At 41.6% G+C, this 19,258-nt stretch overlaps 3 protein-coding genes across 3 annotated transcripts; 1 reads left to right on the plus strand and 2 right to left on the minus strand.

Moving 5' to 3' along the window:
- Window positions 1–7: 7 nt before the first annotated feature.
- Window positions 8–3,123, minus strand: LOC146672113 (uncharacterized). Its single transcript, XM_085404628.1, has 2 exons — window positions 2,814–3,123; window positions 8–2,236 (listed from the first exon to the last, which is right to left on the minus strand). Exons 1-2 carry the CDS (start codon window positions 2,905–2,907, stop codon window positions 1,632–1,634), a joined length of 699 nt encoding a protein of 232 aa, XP_085260754.1. The 5' UTR covers window positions 2,908–3,123; the 3' UTR covers window positions 8–1,631.
- A 176-nt stretch (window positions 3,124–3,299) lies between these two features.
- On the plus strand, window positions 3,300–10,967 carry armc5 (armadillo repeat containing 5). The gene is made up of 7 exons (XM_085404626.1): window positions 3,300–4,206; window positions 4,288–4,318; window positions 4,411–4,521; window positions 4,890–5,778; window positions 5,876–6,648; window positions 7,058–7,190; window positions 9,131–10,967. The coding sequence occupies exons 1-7, from the start codon at window positions 3,832–3,834 to the stop codon at window positions 10,509–10,511; spliced, it is 3,693 nt and encodes a 1,230-aa protein (XP_085260752.1). The 5' UTR covers window positions 3,300–3,831; the 3' UTR covers window positions 10,512–10,967.
- A 1,473-nt stretch (window positions 10,968–12,440) lies between these two features.
- Window positions 12,441–13,727, minus strand: cox6a2 (cytochrome c oxidase subunit 6A2). The gene is made up of 4 exons (XM_085405281.1): window positions 13,599–13,727; window positions 13,173–13,239; window positions 12,796–12,938; window positions 12,441–12,695 (listed from the first exon to the last, which is right to left on the minus strand). Exons 2-4 carry the CDS (start codon window positions 13,237–13,239, stop codon window positions 12,606–12,608), a joined length of 300 nt encoding a protein of 99 aa, XP_085261407.1. The 5' UTR covers window positions 13,599–13,727; the 3' UTR covers window positions 12,441–12,605.
- Between the last annotated feature and the right edge of the window lie 5,531 nt (window positions 13,728–19,258).

Genomic DNA, 19,258 nt, shown 5'->3' on the forward strand with positions numbered 1-19,258 from the left:
ACACATTCCAGGTTAAATTGAACACAGCATTAAATTTATTATGTAAATCACTGTCAATATTAAGAGTCAAAAGAGGATCATCCAAGATGTGCTCATTAGGTAACAACTTGTCAAGCTCTTCACTAACCAGAAGGTGACACCAATGTTTATATATTTTTTTAATACACGCTGTAGTGTATGCATTAAAAACAGTTACTAAGGGAAACCCAAAAGCATAACCTAACAGGGATGGCGGTAGCTGCCAACCTTAATATGACAACAAACCAACTTTTCATTAATTTAAATGAATGACACTTTATATTACACAGAATTCATTCATCAAGAGTTTAGCTTTTTTTTTCATTTAATCATCTCCATAGTGTGGTGTTAATGCATTTTCCTAACACACAAAAGATCTATAGTCCAAGATTGGGAGGAAGGCGTGTCAGGACTGTCACCGCGAATCAAATAGACTGATACGGCAAGGCCGGGATGGTCCATTTGGTAAAGTAAATCTGTTGGGCATCTTTATTGGCCTTTAGACAATAATTCTGATGGCAAAAGAACCAAATGGGACAGGCGGGAAAAAAAAGGAATGGCACTGCGTGTAAAAATCTGGCAAGTCAAATATGTGGATCTACTGCGGTGACCCTTTGTGAATAAAGGAGCAGCTGAAAGAAGATTACTCTTAATCCTTGACAAAGTTAGTTATAAGTAAATTCTTCTCTGTGTTCAAATCAGGCACCTGGTAGACAGGAAGACCTAAAAAAGAGCCTAAATTTAAAGTTTAGAAACCACAATAGCATGAAATGTGTTCTGTCATGAAAGTATCGTCACATTATATGTCGCAAAGCGCTGTCCCATTTCTACTTTCCTCAGTTAGAGCCCTTGCAGTCTCACACACTCAGTCACCTATGAGGTGTTTAGGTCTTCTCCCCCTGCATATTTCACCTCTAGCTTGAGCAAGTTGTCATATTAGAGTAGTAATAAGAAGATGCACGGGGGTAACTTCCAGTATTTTTTGTACCATTCTCTAAGGTAATAGACAGCCAGAGCCTGTTTCTGTGCTAATGCTCACACTGCATTATTGCTACTTATGCTAATAATTTGTTTTAAAACTAAATAACTATATGTGCTGGAAAGATTTGCAGGAAGCTTTCAGCATAAAAAACACACAACAGAGACAGAGTTATAAACAAAGAGTATCTTATTAATACTTTAACATTTATACCAGTATCTTCATTAATCCCATTACTGAAATCTGTATTGTATTTGACTGCTTTTGGCCTGGCAATGGTTACTTTATTTACGTACAGTTTATTTTCGTACAGTTCTTTAACAGATGGGGGTGGATTCCCCATTTGTGTGTACTCTTCAACTTCATCCAAGTTTTCTATTTTGGTATAAAAATAAAAGATTCTTACATTATTTTGAGCACCAGGAGGAAAAAAGAGACAGGTTTAAAGAGAACTGTAATCTGCCTGCTGTGTTAAAGGTGAGTCTGGCCTCATACTGTACACCTGCTAATCCAAGCTACTCTGTAAACTGTAACGGTAAAAATGTGAAAAAGTCTACAAACATTAGACATTGCAAACGAGCTGTTCTTCTCATGCAGTGTTGGAAGGTCTTGGTAATTTCGCGTTTCCTCTCTCCTAATGTCCATCCTTTGAAGTCTGTGTGCCGTTCTTCTGAGCCAGGCTGGAGATGGCTTGGGCCAGGTTGTTGATGGCCTCAATTTTTCGCTCCTCCAGTGCTTTCTGCTGCGCCCACATGTTCATCTTCCTCTCCTGCAGCTCCATGTACAGCTGCAGGACATCCTGCGGAGGCCTGGTGAGGCAGGGAGCAGCTGTTGCAGGAGGCGTAGGGAGGATAGGGGTAAACCTCTTGCTCGCTATAGCTTTTCCTACTTTGGTCCCGCTGAGTTTGGCCCTGCGCTGGGCTTCGATCTCCTCCCTGCTCTTACCCAGGACTTCGTGCATAGCTTTAAAGAACTCCCAGTGGACGCTGGTCACTCCCAACCTCTTGGCCCTCTCTGCGTTTTTTCTGTATGTGGCCAGCATGTTTCTCCACTTGAGATCACATTCGTACGCCTTCACAGTGACATCAGTGACCTCTGACTCCCTCAATTTGGCATTGACCTTCTCTGCAACCATTTCCCAGAGTTTCTTTTTCTTGCACACTGGCTGGTCAAAGGCCTGATCCATTTCAAGCCGGGTATTGACTAGATGCCATGTAGCCTGAACTGTCCAGATAAATTCTAGGAGTGAAAAAAGGTAGATGATCAGATCGACTGCTTTTTTTTGGAGTTATTAAAGACAATGCCTTGGTCTACAGTACAGTTTTTCTTAAAATGCTGAACATCATGAGTACAACTACAACTGCAATACAACTACAATTAAGTTTTTCTGCGTTATGGTATACTGCACTATATTTTGGATGCATATCTTGTTCTTGATCTATATTTTAAAGCTATAGTCACATATTAAGTTTAAAAATATAAATAAAACTATTCCAATAATAATACTAATAAAACCAACCATAAAATAATGTACCGGTATATGATTTTGTATTAAGTACTACATCAAGTACTTTTATTGTAGGTACTTTGTATGCTTAACTTTTACTTAACTGAAAGGGTGTGTAAATGCATATTTAGCTACATTGCAAAGCAGTTTTTATTGAATACAAATTTTGTGCAGTGCTACTTTTAATGCAATAAACCAGGTTGTTGTTGTTCTTGCCCCCCCCCCCCCCCCCCCAATTCTCATTCTCCACCCCACCCCATACAAAAAAAGAAAAAAAAAATCCTGGAAACGTTCCTGCTGAGTACTAACCTGCTTTTGTTTTATCCGTATCCACACTGGACACGACCGTTTCCTTTCCTTCCACTTCGGAGTTTTGAATCACAATTGTCTCGATTACCTCCATCTTATTAAAAGCACAACCATTACAGTTAAAGTTGTTTTTTTTTATTTACTAGCGGTGTATCTATCGCGGAATTTAACAACATCCAAGAGTCACCGATGCCCTCTCTCGCGTCGAGAAAGACGATGACTATAACAACGTCGCTTGGTAGCTTGGAAATTGTAGTTCATTTTGGTTATTACGCCTATTCTTTTTAGTATTCTGGACTAGCGGATGAACTACAATCCCTAAACTCTTTGACTCTTTTAACGTAGGTTACGATTTGTCGCGATCATGGGGGGTGTAGTTTTTCAAAAGGATGGTTCGCATAAGAGGAACTGGGCGCTATCAAATTCGAACTACACGTCCCAGAGTATTTTTAACCGACCCACCTCTTCACTCCCTGCTCCCTCCCTCGGCCGACCCTGTTTTGTTGTTTGGCTAAAGATGGCGTTAGCGGCTAACCCACTCGATTGCAGTTTGTTTCACAAAAATTATTCGGCCAGTGGTAACAAAACATTGATAAAATAGAGATTTAATTCGTCATTTTGTGTGTAAAAAATATATTACACCGAGAAAATACACGTCCACTTGGTCGATTAACGTTTGCTTGGCCTTCTTACGATATAGGCCAGTTTTAAAGGGAGCGGACCGAAGCCGTCGGAACTCCATATCCCGTCGGGGAGTGCGGCGTCAGGCGGTAACACTTTCCTTTTTCATGCTGGTATCTGTAGTTCTTACCACACAAGTCGCTTTTTTCCGGAAACTTTAAAGACAATGAACTAAACCAAGAGTTGAGTATATCTAAGTGGAAAGGACATGGTATATAATTTCTCGGTGTTTTACTGGAAACGTCCAGTGATGCCTCGCGGCGCCTGTGATATTTGTTTTAATTGAGGAGGACAAATTAAAAATAAGTACACCTGTTACCTGGAAATCCGGGGGGCCATGGCTGCAGAATGTGACAGAAAAAACCCGAGAACACCTTCCAGGGAAGGACAACCATCACCAGAGTCTTCTTTGACCTGGTGCTTGACTCACATCTCCAAATCTGGATCGGGGTCTGAGCGTCAGGGACAGTCAGGCTCAGGCGGTGCCAGAGAAACGGACAAGAGGTCCAAAGTCTCCCAGTGGCGAGCGCTTGTTGCTATTAGGACGCAGCACATCAAGAGCGGCAAGGCTGGCATTGCCAGATTCAGAGGTCAGGGTGGTCTCCGGCACCTGTTGGATCTGATTAAACACCCAGAGTGCTCGAGGAAAACTCTGGATCTCGCTCTTAGCATCCTGGGCAACTGCTGCACTGAGCTGGAGACACGAATAGAGGTGAGACAAGAAATAATAGATGAGTTTGTTTATTAAAGTCACTAACTTTTAAAATGTTTTCCTACTTTCCTACAATATCAGGTGCGTAAACTTGATGGGATAAATATTGTAGGTAAGTGGTGATTTATTGTTATACTATATATTATACTTTTTAAATTTAAGCAATCTTTATCATAACTTATATCTGAAAAATGCCTGTTGTAGTGGACATCCTTAAGAAAAATGTGTCGCTGGAAACAGTCCTGAACCGAGCAGCCCGCGCTTTAGGGAACTTGGCCATGGATCCAGAAAGCTCTGCACTCATCCACTCTGCAGGTATGTCTGACCTGCTTCTGTGTGTCACATCCACCTTTGTAGCTGACAGCATTTAAAATGAGCTTGAAAGCTTCCAAATGGGCTTTTTTAGTTGTAGATATATTAAAATAATAATAATAATAATAATAAGTGCTGTAACAGACAGGCAAAAGTAGAGTGCTCAAAGGGCAGATTTAAAGTCGATCATTAAGGTCAAACAGGGGAAAGAAGACAATAAACAAAAAAACTGAAAGCTGATAACCAGACAGTACAAAGATATCACATGTAATGCCATCACATAAAAGCAAGTCTATCAAAATGTGTTTTCTTTGACCTGTGAATCTATATAATTTCTCCTCTGATTATAAATCGTTCTTATTATCACACAGGTGGTGTTCCTCTTCTCCTTCTCTGCGTGTCTCTTTCATCTGCACCGTCCTCCCCCACAGCTGCTCCACCCAAAGATGCCTGTCCCAAACTTGAGTGTGCTCAGTCTGCTACTCGAGCCCTTCTCTACCTCTGTGATACGCCTTCTAATCGCCTTTCATTGCTCACCCAAGGGACCCTATCTGCGCTCACCCCTCTTATTGCACCAGAGTATCCCCAGGGGTTGAGGCGAGCAGCTCTCAGGACTCTCCATGAGCTCACCCGGGGCTGTGGTGTTGAATGTGCCAGGGAGGTGTCTCGTTCCGGGGTCCTCGCTCAGCTGGGTGTCATGGTGACAGGAGAGTCTGGTAAACCCTTTGAAGAGTTGGCACTGAAAACATTAGCCAATATGTGCTCTCAGGGTTGCCTACGCCCTCTCGTGGGGTCACTGGGAGTCATCCAGAAGTTCACAGAGGAGGTTAAAAGGGACCCACTGAAGTCAGGACTCTTCCTCAAGGCTCTGTGCTTGTGCTGCAAAGAGGCCGTGAACCGGGCCAAGGTGAAAGAGAGCGGCGGACTGGAGGTACTGATTGGCTTTTTGTCGGCTCATCAGAGTCATCCTCTTTCCCGTCTCGCTCTTATGGCCTGTGTAGACTTTGTTTTTGATGAATCTGCCATGGAGCAGCTGCAGGAGTTGGGGCTGGTTCCTCTTCTTGTTGCACGGCTAGTTGAGCTCACCAGAGGAGAGGAGCCATTGACTGAGAAGATGGACGTGAGCCTCTCCTCTAGTACGTCTCCCACCGAGCTCCTGTCTTCATTATGTTTTGATTCCTTTGATTTTCCTCCTCCCGAGGGACACAAAAAGGAAGAATCTGGTAGGGAGCAGGGCTCATCCAGCTTTTTAAGTCTCAGGTATGGAAAAAGGAAATTTATTTTTTTAAAATTTAGTTTTCCCAATGCACTGTTTTCTTCTGTTTGATATTGTTTACAATTTCATTCCTTTCTCCAGGTCCTGGTTGGTGTCTGAGGGTTTGATAGCTTCTGAAGGGGACCTTCTAGATTCTTCTAATGTTGATGGAGAATGGGGGAGTCTTCAGATCCCGCCATCTTCATCACCTCAAACCCCTTCCTCAAACCCATATTCTAGTTCCTCTCTTAAAAACTCTTCTTCACCCAACTCAGCTATTTCTTCTGCTTCTAAAAAAGCACCTCACTCTTCGCCTTTGTCTTCATCATCATCAAAAGTCACCAATCTGCCTCCCTCCAATACGCTCTCACCACAAACCCAGCCTAGTTCCTCCACCATCTCCTCTCCCACTAAAACAAGCCAAACCCCCGTTTCTCCATCCAAGTTTTCATCCCCACTCAGACGCAGGCCGCGGGCTCAATCAACAACGTCTTTGACTAAAGTCACACTTGAGACTCCTCCATCTGTGCCTCGCGCATTAGCTTTCCATCACCCTTACCACCCCGAACCCTGGACGCCAGAGTCACCCATCCTGCTGCTGCTGTCGCGCTTCTCCCACGCCACCGATCCAAGTGCTGCTCTGGTCAGCTCAGGCGTCATGTCCGGCTTGCTCTTTTACCTTACCCAGCGTGAGGATCCCAGCAGCAAGTGCTTCCGCATGCTTTGCCGGCTGAGCTGCAACCCGAACTGTTTGCAGTCGCTTCTCCGAACGGGTTCTGTAGCGCTCATTCGCCACCATCTCTGCCAGAGAGAAGAAGGATTTGAAAGAGGAGACAGGCAGACGGACAGAGTGAAAGCCAAAGTTAAACAGCTTGGTGAGATGAACACAGTCATGTTAAAATAAGTGAAACCTTATACAAGATTTAAATAATGCACACATAAGTAATTAAATATGCTCACAGGGTAGAGGTGCAGTGTTAGTCTTTTACATTTAAAATCTGCTTATTTTGCTTTATTGGAATCATTTTTATTTGAACTGAGAAAGCCAGGCTACAAGTGAAATGACCCCTAACAAGTAACCCTGAACTTTACACGGATACACTGAAAATTCAACTAATTCAATTGCTGCTTGGTCACATTTGGTTAACTACAGGGACGATATTGATTCGCTGTTGATCAGAATTTATCTCAGGAACCGTCTTTTGTTCGATCAAATATAATATCTGGTCTTTTTGTTTTTTTATGTAAGACTAAAGAGTTTATAATTGTGTGCTGACTTTGCAGGTGTGGCCCTTCTGAATAACCTGCGTGTCCAGTGTGAGTCTGGATTTGGCTCTGGGGTTCTTGCACATGTGATGCTGTCTGGCTCTGACTCAGATAAGCTGAACTGTGCACTGTCTCTGCCATTAATCAGCAGGTAAGTATTGGATGTATACTGACAATGTATTCATAAAAAAATACTAAATGTATAACAGTAGGGCTGCAAGGATTTATTGAGTATTTCGAAAAATTCAGTTCTAAAAAGTTCTCGGCACACATTCTTTGCTTCGACACTTCGTTTAAGGCACGGCCCTGTAGCGGAACATTGTCACCATGGAAACGTGAGCGCTTCTCCCAGACTTGTGACTTAAAAAACAGACGTGCAATACAAACATATTTAGGAGCAGCATGTGAAAAAAAACAACAACTCAGCTCCCAATTTTAAACAAAAACACAGATGACCCAACAGCAGCAGTGATGATGCTACCACAGTTTAATGGGGAGGCGGAGTCTGTTTACATCCCGCGAAGAGCAAAGAGGCGGAGTCATTACGCGACGGTGAGCTCAGGTTGATTGAAAGAAAACGTGTTTCTCGTGTCCAAAACAGCAGGCTCTTCATCAAACCAACTCATCAACAAACTGTGATATGAAGAAAAACTATCTTTGTAGCTGCTCCATTCACCGCCATTTGTTTTACACAGAGAAAAATCTGCAGCAAGCCTCCAGGAGTTGTATTAAAATATGCCGATGAACTGGTAACTTAGTCTGATACCAGACTAGTTAGATTATACAGCTCGCTGACGGCTGACGGCAGCTGTCCTTTTTTACATGGATGCGAACAGGGGTGAGTCTAAACGGGGGCATGGTGTGCACTAGACCATTTATTTCAAAGCTTATGTTACATTGTTCAGATTCAAAGTGAAATAATCTGAAATACTGTCTCAATTAAATTGCGTTAATATTTAAAAATATACAAATGAAAGCTTTTTTTTCACAAGCCAAAAAAAATGTACATGGGCCAGTAAAACTCTGAGCCACTGACCCGAGGGATCTTAGGTTGGATGGTGAATGTTAATGTTCATTATCTACACCATCATAACCTCTTGTGTTCAGCAACACAAAAGCTTTGCATCAATGCACGGGGCAAACTTCAAAATATTCAGATATGCTTGCTTCTCTTCGTTGCAGCCACTACATTTTCCTTTTTCCTTACAGACGCAAACTCAGTCATTCACTTGCACACTTTAACACATAAAAACACATGTAGAAAAACTCAAAAAGCCTTCTAAGAAGACAGTAAAGATTCATGTTTTATGCCTTAGTTTATTTTGCATATTCATCTTATTTTATTTGACTATACTTGAGAGTATTTTTTAAAATATATTTTTGCATTTAAGACAATTTTTTAAATTTAAAACGTAAATAAAAAGGGTTTGTTTTGTTGACGGATAAGACAAAAAACACGGGAACACAATGAGCAGTTTGTTTTAAAAAAACCTGTATTTTGTTTTCCGCATTACTCATTAATAAGACAAAAATATTTCTACTACTCGATTAATCGATGGAATAATTGATAAATTAATCAATTAGTAAAATAATCGATAGCTGCAGCCCCACATAACAGTAATCTGTGATGAATTTTGAAGTAGACCAAATATAGTGGATTCTATTCTACTTGCATTATATTTCTGAAATATGGAAATCTTCTATCTGAAACAAGCTGTTGTAGTTCTTCAACCTTTACACCAAATATCCTCAGACTGCCTGTTTCTTGTAAACAGAAGGCTTGAACAGCAGGCAGGCGGGGCTTCTGTTCTCTTACCTGCGTGCCTGAAACAACTATATTAGAAACTGCCAGACATCCTGACATCTTGTAGATCAGATAAAGAAAAGCCTGAAAATAAGCTTACTGTAGTGTGAGGTTTTTGTCTCAGGGATTACTTGTACATATGCTGACCTTATTATTTGAAACAATTTCCTTCTTGAATAGGAGTATCCATCATTGTAACAGTGTGTATATGAGAGGGAACAAAGAAGGTCAGAATAGACAATAAACACTCACTATTAATGTTTTTACCTTTTCTTTTTCTCGTACAGCAACAAGTCACTGCTGAAGAAACTTCTTCTGGACAGCGGCGGGCTGCTCTTGGCCCTGCGGCCCCTCAGCTGTGACGACGATGATGGTGCGGACGAAGACCACCCTGCTGAATGTGAAAGACTGCTTTCTGACTTTTTGAATTCTCCACATTCAGGCGTGACCTCACATCTCCACTCGCTGTACTTCTCTCTCCTGATTGGATGCCTGTCTGCTCTCACAGGTACCATTAAAACCGAGCTTGACAAAAAACATTCAATTTCAGTTATAAGACAGTCGATCAGTAGCCTTGGTCATTTTTCTCCGCCTCCCTCTAAAAAAGCTCGGCTAGCAGACACGTGCCCTTACAGCATCTCTAACTTTGATCTGTTCTTGCTGCTGGATGATGGGACCCAGGTCCCAGCCTGCAGGGAGGCTGTAGCTGGGGTTGAGGGCACAGGTGGGGTTGGCTCTGAGTATTTCAGGGCCCTGTTGAGAGGTGGATTTGGAGAAGCTCAGGGCAATTCAAAAGAAGCTATCCCCATTAAAGATGTCAGCAGAGGTGCATTATTACCAGTGCTACATTATCTGCATGGATGTCGCTTTACTAAGGGTGAAGAAACAATTAAGGAAAGGGAGGAAGGAAGGAAGAGTGGACAGTGCCAGATTTTGGACAAATTGGTGCTCGATGGTCTGAGTCTCTATGAAAGCGAGACAGAGGAGCGCTCGGAAGGAAATGTGGATTTCCAGAAAACTCCGTTATGTGAGATGATGATTGGAGGTTGCAGGTTTTTGGTAAGTGAGCTACAGAGAGACTTAGAGGACCTGTGTGTGTCGTTTCTCCTGTCCTGCTGTCCGAAAGCCGCTAATCGGACTACAACAGAGGCCAACGCTGAAAAGGATGCATCCAAAATGGACCACGAGTGCCCCGAGTCTGCTGAGGAAAGCCTGGCCAATCGAACGTCAGAGCTAGAGCTGACAGGATTTAAGATGCAAACTGAAAAAACAAAGAAACCAAATTCCCTGCAACAGACAGACGGTAAGAAAACAGTGGACAAATCAGTCAGTTCAGAAGAGCTGACTTTAAGACCAAAGAGCTTGATTAAAGATTCAGAGCAGCTTCCTAAATCTGCGGCTCAGGGCTCTCGCTCCTCGGAAACATTTGCTGAAGGTGGTGTTCTGGCTGCTCTGCTGCCCCAGTTGTACTGGTTTTCCCAGCGGTACAGCTACCCAGCACTGGGCCGGGCTTGCCTGTCCTTGCTGCTGGGCTGTCAGGACTGTCCTCGGCCCTTCCTGTCCTCCTCCATTGCTGGGGACTGCCTTCGCAGACTGGCCAGAGAAGCTGACTGTGCAGAGACTCTCAAACAAGATCTGTTAAGTTTGGTCTCCGTAGCTTTGACCTGAGCAAGGATCGAAATACTGATTGATCACATAATTTAAAGGGGCACAGCGTGAGTTTAAGTGTCTAGAGTTTCCATTGTCATACGTTTAGGAAGCACATGGATTATGTGGTTTACAGCAGCATGGTTACCTTAAAAAATGCTGCTCCAGCACTTACAGAAGGAACTGCTGATTTATGTTGATTTATTTTGATCATTTTGAAGAATACATTTCTGTTTAGCTTGGATGTAAATGTAGCACGTCCCAGCATGATGTACATCTACTATAATTTACTGTTGGTGATTTTTTTTTTTTAACCGGGGAAACGTTAAAGCAGATGTCTGTCATGCATTTGATAAAAATAGCTAAAATTATGAGGTTGGTCTGAGAGCCAGTTGTTGGAGATGAAGTGGAATAGCAGATAAGCAACGTATATACATTTCAAATGGCTCATAAATTTATGCCAGTAAATATATTGGTGGAACATCACTTTGGTCTCAGTTTCTTCTTGTGGGAGGGTGTGCGTACACAAAAAAGGGAAAACCTAAAGCCTTGAAAGTTAATTGAGTTTTGGTTAACTTGGATAACTAGCAGTAGAGAAAGTCAAGCTCTCCAGATGACTCTGGTGTTTTCAGGGTTTCTGCTACTGCATTACAAAGTTTCTGGGGTTAAAGATTTTTTTTATGGGTAAAAGAAGCAGGCAAGTACCTGTTCAGCTTTTTTTTTTTTTTTTTTTGGACTGCACGTAACAGTTAACAAAAGCATTCAATGCTCTCACATAGATATAGGTATACAGTACTTTCTTTTCATGTTTGAGGTGGGTGATTAACCTCCCACTGTCTTTGTTTCCTTCCAGTCCAACATTTGTTTTCCCCCTGAAAAATTATTCTGGTTTTTCAAAAAGTGGTTTCTACTAATCAAATTATCTACCTGGCAACACAAGGAATTATACAAAATTTTGTAGTGCAATTTTTTGTCAGTGGAGTGGGAATCTGAGGACCTGCAGGCAATCAGGATATTTGGTTCTGACCAAAAGTTCTCATTATTCAGAATCATATACATTATATTAATTGATCATAACCATTAATTCGTGAATGTGTAGATCAGCTGGAGAAGATTTTATTTCTACTGCTGGATAGCTTTATCAATAAGCCAACATAAAATAATTTCTAGTTTAAAATCTCCCCAAGTAAGCTTTAAAATTGATGCTATTTTGCATTTATAATATAATGTAGTAGAAAGCTGTGTAACAGAGGAATAAAACACAAATACATTAAGATTGTACTAGAGTAAATGCATTAGGTTAGGTGGTGGTGTTGGGCATCGTAACATCGCTCCAGTCCAATGGAAGTCCAGCCATACGTGCATTTCAGAGGCAGCCCTGCTGTTACATTTATCACTACAGTATAATTGTGCAGCGCTGCAGACAGAACAGCTGGAGAGAGGGGGGTGACACCGGAGAGTTAACCCACCTCAATTAGGCTAGTAAATGTCAAGTTAACCTAACTGTTGTGACCAGGCTCACGGAAACTCAGCATTCTGTGTTTTTAAAAACTGGTCATGCATAAAAGTTTTCAGTCGGGGAAACAGTTGCCAAAAATTTTATGTGGGCTTGAGTTGGCGTGAAGCAACGTGCCAGTGCAGTCGTCTGGATAGTTTGTGGAAAACAATGCACCTTTATGACACGGTGGAATCTGCCACCGAGTCAGGTCACTTATGATACTTGATGCTACTTATTGTTTAACAATAGGAAAAAACTGATGTTTGATAGAATAATAGTTTTATATTTAAAGCCTGATATATGTTGGATTTTAATCTTTCTAAATTTGGCACCCCTCATGGAAAAACTCAGTGCAATCTGCAATCACATCGGTCTAAAATGTAAATACACTTTCATCACAGCACCACACACAGACACATATTTTGTGTATTGATTAAATTAAAATGAGCACTTCTCCAATTTAAAAAATGAACTGGCACTCATGGTAATACAGCACAAAGTGGTTTTATTCCTGGCTGTCTACTTGGCCCCTCAGCCGTTTTAATTAAACCAAGTAGACTGCAGACCGGAGTTTGAAGCATGCAGCAGGATAGAGCCGAGAAACTGAGCCGATCCTTTCAGTGATGGGAGCTCTCGTAGCCGTCAGGCAGAGGGTTGGCGTGCGGGTTGTGGAACAGACTGTGGTTTCCATCTCCCCAGGGAAATTTCTGGAAGGGGACATATAGTATTTTGGAGAAAATGATATTGAAAGAGTGAGCATTTATAGTTAGAAATGGTTGTTAATTAATACATTAACCAGAGACTCACCTTGGTGCGGATACGCAGGTGAGAATATGGCACAAATTCGAGCTGTTCATGTGAGTGCGCCTGGGCCTTCATGTAAGCATTGGCTATGCAGACACTAACCCCAGGAAAGGCCAAGACGATGGTCAGTATCTTCCAGGTCTTTGCTGTCCGAAACAACAGAAATACACAAGTGAAGCACTTGTTAAAGCACGAGGAATAAATCACAGGACCTGCCTCACTATTGGTCAGTTTGTGATTATTTGCCAGAGCAAGGATAGCTGTCGGCTCTGCAGACATTTCAGTTAATGTTCAACTAAAAAGTAAATGTGCCTTAGTTTTGATCTCTAATGGGGAGGCTTTGAACCATTATGGTATTTAGTTATAAAGGACAGGCTGACCTCCTCCTTCATTGCCTGAATGTGACGCAGCAGCAAGCACCCGGCGAGCGGCTAAGGCGGCCGACATCTGAACAGGTGGAATGAGAGAAAACAAAGTTTAATAGCAGCTGTAGATATAAATAATGCACTTTTTACACCAGAGTGCACGTAGAAACAGACAGAATCTGACTATTGGAATTTTATGTGCAATATAAAAAGTAAAATGAAGCAACATTTAATTATTTTAATTTTAAGAAGAAATTAAAGATCAGCTGAAAAGAACATGCAGTGATAAGGTTATTTAAACCACGTGTGTCATGTGCTTTAGTACCAAACAAAGTAGCTACAAAGCACGTTTGAGCAAAGGCCTACCACTGCTGGTGTATGTCCAGAATTTTGACAGCCCCTTTTTCAGTTAAAATACAGTAAAATCTTGTAAAAACTTACTGTTCCTCAGGTAGATGGTGCTCAGTATTCGTTATTGTCCTCTTATTTTTATATCAAACCAGTTCTTTCTCCTCCCCGTTTGTCCTTCAGTCTGTCCTAAGCTGAACTCTTTGTCAGACTCCTCCCCATTTCAGCCTGACGCCGGGCCAAGAAACATTTATATTTGGTCAAGTGCAAAGGCGGGCTGATATACATGACGAAGGGGATAGGAAGGAGGTGCTGCAGAGCACATTCAGCCTGCATGAGAAGGGCTCAGAGTTTTTAGATATAAACAGTGTGTTTGCTTTCATATGTAGTTTCATCCGGAGCATAGCGGTGAAAGTGAGAGAGACACTGGTTCATCTGTGGGTCGAAGGTTCAAAGTAGTCTGGAGTTTATTTACACTTAGCATTATATTCACATCAGTTTACATCAGCAGTTTACATACATCGTGCACATGCATGCACTGGTGATTTGGGGGTTTTAATGATCAGTTGACATCTGCAGACATCTTTAAAAATAGGACTCGAGTGCACACATTTTAATTTATCTGTGTATTTACAGTGCTGTGAAAAAGTATTTGCCCCTTTCCTGATTTCTTTAAAAAAGTGGTTTTAAAATGGTGATTTCATCTTTTAAGAGAAGAAAGACATCCAAACCTGCCCCTAAACCTAATAACTGGTTGTGTCACCGGTGCCAGCATGAACTGCAATCAAATGTTTGGGTTTTCTAACATGAACGGTGTGTTTAAGGTCATGCAAAAGCATCTCAATCAGTCTGGACTTTGACTAGGCCACTCCAATTTATTTATTTATTTTTTTAAAGCCACGCTTTCTTCAAATCTCTGTCCTACGTTCTCCTTCAGAATTTTCTGGTAAAGAGCAGAATTCATGGTTCCAGCAATTACAACAGACGTCCAGGTCCTAAAACGGCAAAGCAGCCCGAGACCATCACGCTGCACGACCATGTTTGAGTGTTGGTCTGAAGTTCTTTTTAAGAACCTCGCGATAAGTTCAGTTCTTTTTGGTCAGCAGTGGTTTTCTACTTGGAAATCTCCATTATTGCCGTTCCTATTATTGAATCCTGATCTCTGACTTTAACAGGTGAGGCTTTAGGCAAGTGAGGCTTGCAGCTCCTTAGATGATATCCTGGGTTCTTTTGTGACCCGGGTTATCTTAGTCTAATATAAATTTTAATATTAGACTAAGATGATGATCTGAAACATCTAAACAAATATGCAAAAACGAGAAATCAGATTCAGAAGGGAGGCAAATAAATTCCTGTGGCACTGTAGATGCTACTGTTGTGAACACTCTTCTTAATGCATGGAAAGTCTAGCATCCTGAGACTCTGAGCATTAGAAACAGGAGATTAGTGGAGGATTAGCTAGCGTCAGAGTCACAGTCCAGGATAAAAACACAAAACATCCAGGAGTACAGCAAGAAGATGGCAGATGAGCTTCTCCAAGAGTGCCTCAGGCAGCAGTGATGATGAATAAGAGAAGGTCCTGTCATGTAAGACCAAGCATGCATGGGATGTACCATCAACAGACAGGAAGGAAATCCTGCCAGTGGTTAGAAGCACCAGATCCACAGAGGCAGGACTAAGAAGATGAGAGGGAGCTTTTATTTACTTATGTAATTCTAGTCTTTTGGTGTCATTATATTGGTACCTCAGACTGAGGTGTGCATCTTTTTGATAGACTCAAGGAAGCAGCAGAAATATCATCCTAAATCCAAATGTACGCACACCAGGTCATAGATGCAGTTTAATTTTGGCTCTAATCTACTTGTAAAACCCTTCATTAATGTGTTAGGTCTTAATTGACTCGTCAGAACTTAAGCATTAAAGGTCAAGAATTGTCATTAGGAGTTGCTGATGAAACTTCCAGAGCTTAATAAATCCTCAGAGTCTTCAAATCTTGCCATAACAAAGGACGACCATTGAGTTGAGGCTCAGATTGAGGATCTGTTAATGAAGCTAATTAATGCCTTCAAAAGCAGGCTATAAAAAGACATTAAGGTGCTTTCACTCTGTAATTTCCGGCGTCCAGAATGTCATTAAGAAATGCAGTTAAAGACGAACTGTGGAAGTCAAGACAAGATCTTAATGATGAAGAGAACTTTGAGATAAAACTGCAAGTTTGCTGAAAAGAAAAGCCCCAAACTGCTGCAAGCCTGGTGTAGCATCTCACGTGAGTGGTGGCACACGTTTCCACTCATGATTACAGTGGGTCCATGTGAGAAAGTCAGTAATAGAAAACCTTACCTGTGACATCATGACAAAGGTCAGCTCTAGTCCTCAAGTAAACTTCTTGATGAGTGGATAAATAACGTTTAAATCAAAGTTCCTGGCCACAGTTAGAAGCATTTGATGAAAAAGTGCGTCTATTCTGCTGCGAGATGTTTGGCAGTCAGTGCACAGAAAAAGAGCAGACTGTCCAGCAGATGGGGTAGTGCTGCTGTGAAAAGCAAACTGTCCTTAAACGCTCCTTTAGGCCTCCTGTGCTATTGCTCTGTAATGTTAAACACTTTCATTTCTGCACTGAACACTACTTCCTCCCTCTGAAAGTTCAGCAGTTTCATTAGAGTTCATTAGACTGCTGCAAGTTTTGTCATATGTATCGATTTTGGTTGATTTACTGCACACAGCTTGGATGCCGAATGGTGTTAACGGAGTCTGTTTTACACCTGTGTCGGGTCATAAATCAACTTTTTTAACATTAAAAAATATCTCCATAAAAAGGTAGCATCTCCACTTTGAGTTCTCCTCTCCATGAGTGTTAATTTGCGATTTTCACACTCAGTAATGGCTTTGTCGTCTCTGTTTGGACGGCTTCAGGCTGCAGAGCAAACAGCAGCGAGAGCCAGCGGTGATGTCAGCCAGACATGCAAGCATCCTGTCTGAATGTCTAGCACTTGTGTTATTTTGGGCAGAGGTTAGGCGCCATCTCACTGCACACACTGAGGTTTGCATGTGCTGCAGCTGTGCTGAAGTTAAAGCGGCCAAAACTGCAGTCAACCTCAAGAGATGTTATTTCAATCGCCCACTGACCTATCAAAGCTCTGCGTTGATAAGTATCTGTAAACAGGCATTCAAATCGAAACAAAATGTATTCGGTATAGAAGTTCACGATTCATATGAGTCTACTGTTGCAGAACTTTAGACCCTCCAAAAGTTGTGCAAGAGAATCAGATTTAACAAATTAAACTAAAATATTACATATATTACATTGTTTTTGGTGTTATCCCCTTTTTTGTTATGCAACTGTTATTTATTCAGGTGGGCAGAGTTTAGTTCATATTAAAAAACCCTCTCGGTTTTCACATTTTTCTGCAGCTCTACTGTACTTTACTGCTTTAGATCCATGGAGGTGGCACCAAGGAATATGAGATCAGTTTCTTGGATGGTCCGTTTACTTTGATCTCAAATGTATCACAAAAACAACACAAAACCCAGGGAGTGTGGCAGTTTGGCAGATTTAATTTGCTTTTTGTGATGTTCGTTATTATGAATCACACTGGCTTACGTGGCTGTTCATTTATGTTTTCCTCTAGTGCCATCATAAGGTTGATAACTTCAAAGAAATAATAATCCCATTAGCCTAAGCTGCACTACTGCGATACTGAGCATGGTCAAAATTACTCCTGCTTAGCAGCGCTGTGCCTGAATTCTCACTATCTGAGCTAAGTGTCTCTCCAGCATTGAACACAGCACCTTTGTCTGTAGGCAGGATGAAGGACAGCTGCACGCAGATTGAACTGATTCAACAGCTTTTCTGCACAAGCTTCAGGAACAGCGCCTTTCAGTAGTGTGTGTGGAGGCAGCCAGAGGAAACACTGCAGACTAAACATGGAGAGGCACGTGTAAATTAAAAATATGGGCAAACATCGCTGAGGTGATAGTCTTGTAATTAGTCTCATTCCACTTATACTTGTTTTGCATTTATAGAACAAATGGTTTAAAACATCCATCAAACTGTTCTGAAATTTTTTTAAAAAAAAGGAACCTCAGGTGCTTCAACCCTTCCTGACATCCCTTAACACCCACACAGCTGAGTCTGTGGATATTTCCTGCCAAGAGAAAGACAACGGTGGATTGTATGCAATGCAATAAGTGTGTGAGATGTTGGACAGAAGCGAAGAGAACCTCCGCCAGCCTGTCTCACATGCGTTCACATGAGAACAGCTCACACCTAAGCGCTTTGTTGAATTAAGAACTTCAAGGCTACGGTTTCTGTCATTAAGCAAACCAAATCAGGATTACAAATCATTTTGGAATGGCAGTTTTTCTACCTTTGATTATATGTATATTGAAAGTATAGAGAAATAATCACTTAAAATAGGAAGTAAGAGATGGAAATGGACCGAATGCTATAGGGTGGGGTACACTCTGGACATGTCGCTACACTGTCACATGGCTAACGCAAAGAAATAAGAGCGACCATTCACACTTGTATTCACACCTATGGGCAATTTAGAATCACCAATTAGCCTAACCCTACTAGCTGCATGTCTTTGGACTGTGGGATGTAGTTGGAGTAGCCAGAGAAAACCCACACAGAGATTGGGAGAAATCCACACAGAAAGCCTCTGAGCAGATGGTGGTGCAGAGATTCTGCTGTGAGGCAACAGTGCTAACCACGGTGCCACTGTGCTGCCCCTTAAGTAGTAACAGAACAAGTACATATACAGTACTGTGCAAAAGTTTTAGGGGGGGCGAGAAAAATGCTGTAAACAAAGAATGCTTTCAAAAAATGGAAGTGTTAATCATTTATTTTCATCAGTCAACACAATGCAGTGAATGAACAAAAGAGAAATCTAAATCAAATCAATATGTGGTGTGACCACCCTTTGCTTTCAAAACAGCATCAGTTCTTCTAGCTACACTTACACACAGTTTTTGAAGGAACTCGGCTGGTAGGTTGTTCCAAATATCTTGGAGAATTAACCACAGATCTTCTGTGGATGTAGGCTTCCTCACATACTTCTGTCTCTTTGTGCAATTTCCAGACACACTCGATGATGTTGAGATCAGGGCTCTGTGTGGGCCGCACCATCACTTCCAGTACTTTTTGTTCTTCTTTATGCTGAAGATAGTTCTAAATGACTTTGGCTTTGTGGTTGGGGTCGTTGTTTCTGCTGCAGAATACATTTGGGGCCAGTAAACAATCATTTATATTTCCAAGAGCATTCATTGTTTACTGCATTTTTTCCACACCTGCCTAAAACTTTTGCACAGTACTGTACATATACAGTCCATTATAAGTGAAACAGTAAGAGAAATCTGCAGGTGCATAGTTTGCTTATTTGGCATTGATTGGATTTATTCAGTAGTGACACAGCTAGAGAGAAAGCATCTGCTTCTTCACAGACAAAAGTCTGTTAAACTGCCTCTTTTCTTTTCTTTTCTTTTCTTTTCTTTTCTTTTCTTTTCTTTTCTTTTCTTTTCTTTGCCCCTGCGACTGAGGATAATGTGTCTTGGTGAACTGGAAATAAAAGAAAATAACAGTTAAAAAATTGACAATGGCTCAATAAACCTTCTCCGGTCTGAAAACTCCTGAAGCAGATCTTTCATTGTTGCCCTGATTTTAAGGAAACGCAGCGGATTATCTGTTTCCATCTCTTGCTGTCGTTTGCATTTTTCGGTGTCGCTCCAACCGCCCGCATGCTCCCTCTCAT

The sequence above is a fragment of the Rhamphochromis longiceps genome, linkage group LG4 (genome assembly GCF_057381845.1).
Source record: "Rhamphochromis longiceps isolate RC_006_pf linkage group LG4, R_longiceps_female_GT1.1, whole genome shotgun sequence".
Taxonomy (NCBI): Eukaryota; Metazoa; Chordata; class Actinopteri; order Cichliformes; family Cichlidae; genus Rhamphochromis; species Rhamphochromis longiceps.

What these genes read in the sequence shown, in the direction of transcription:
- LOC146672113 (XM_085404628.1), bottom strand. Translation starts at nt 2,907, where the DNA reads ATGGAGGTAATCGAGACAATTGTGATTCAAAACTCCGAAGTGGAAGGA. An exon ending in TACGGATAAAACAAAAGCAG is followed by an intron (nt 2,237 to 2,813) that starts GTTAGTACTCAG and finishes TTTCACTCCTAG; the next exon opens with AATTTATCTGGACAGTTCAG.
- armc5 (XM_085404626.1), top strand. Translation starts at nt 3,832, where the DNA reads ATGGCTGCAGAATGTGACAGAAAAAACCCGAGAACACCTTCCAGGGAA. An exon ending in AGCTGGAGACACGAATAGAG is followed by an intron (nt 4,207 to 4,287) that starts GTGAGACAAGAA and finishes CTACAATATCAG; the next exon opens with GTGCGTAAACTTGATGGGAT. An exon ending in TCTCTGCCATTAATCAGCAG is followed by an intron (nt 7,191 to 9,130) that starts GTAAGTATTGGA and finishes TTTCTCGTACAG; the next exon opens with CAACAAGTCACTGCTGAAGA.
- cox6a2 (XM_085405281.1), bottom strand. Translation starts at nt 13,239, where the DNA reads ATGTCGGCCGCCTTAGCCGCTCGCCGGGTGCTTGCTGCTGCGTCACAT. An exon ending in TTCAGGCAATGAAGGAGGAG is followed by an intron (nt 12,939 to 13,172) that starts GTCAGCCTGTCC and finishes TGTTTCGGACAG; the next exon opens with CAAAGACCTGGAAGATACTG. An exon ending in ACCTGCGTATCCGCACCAAG is followed by an intron (nt 12,696 to 12,795) that starts GTGAGTCTCTGG and finishes GTCCCCTTCCAG; the next exon opens with AAATTTCCCTGGGGAGATGG.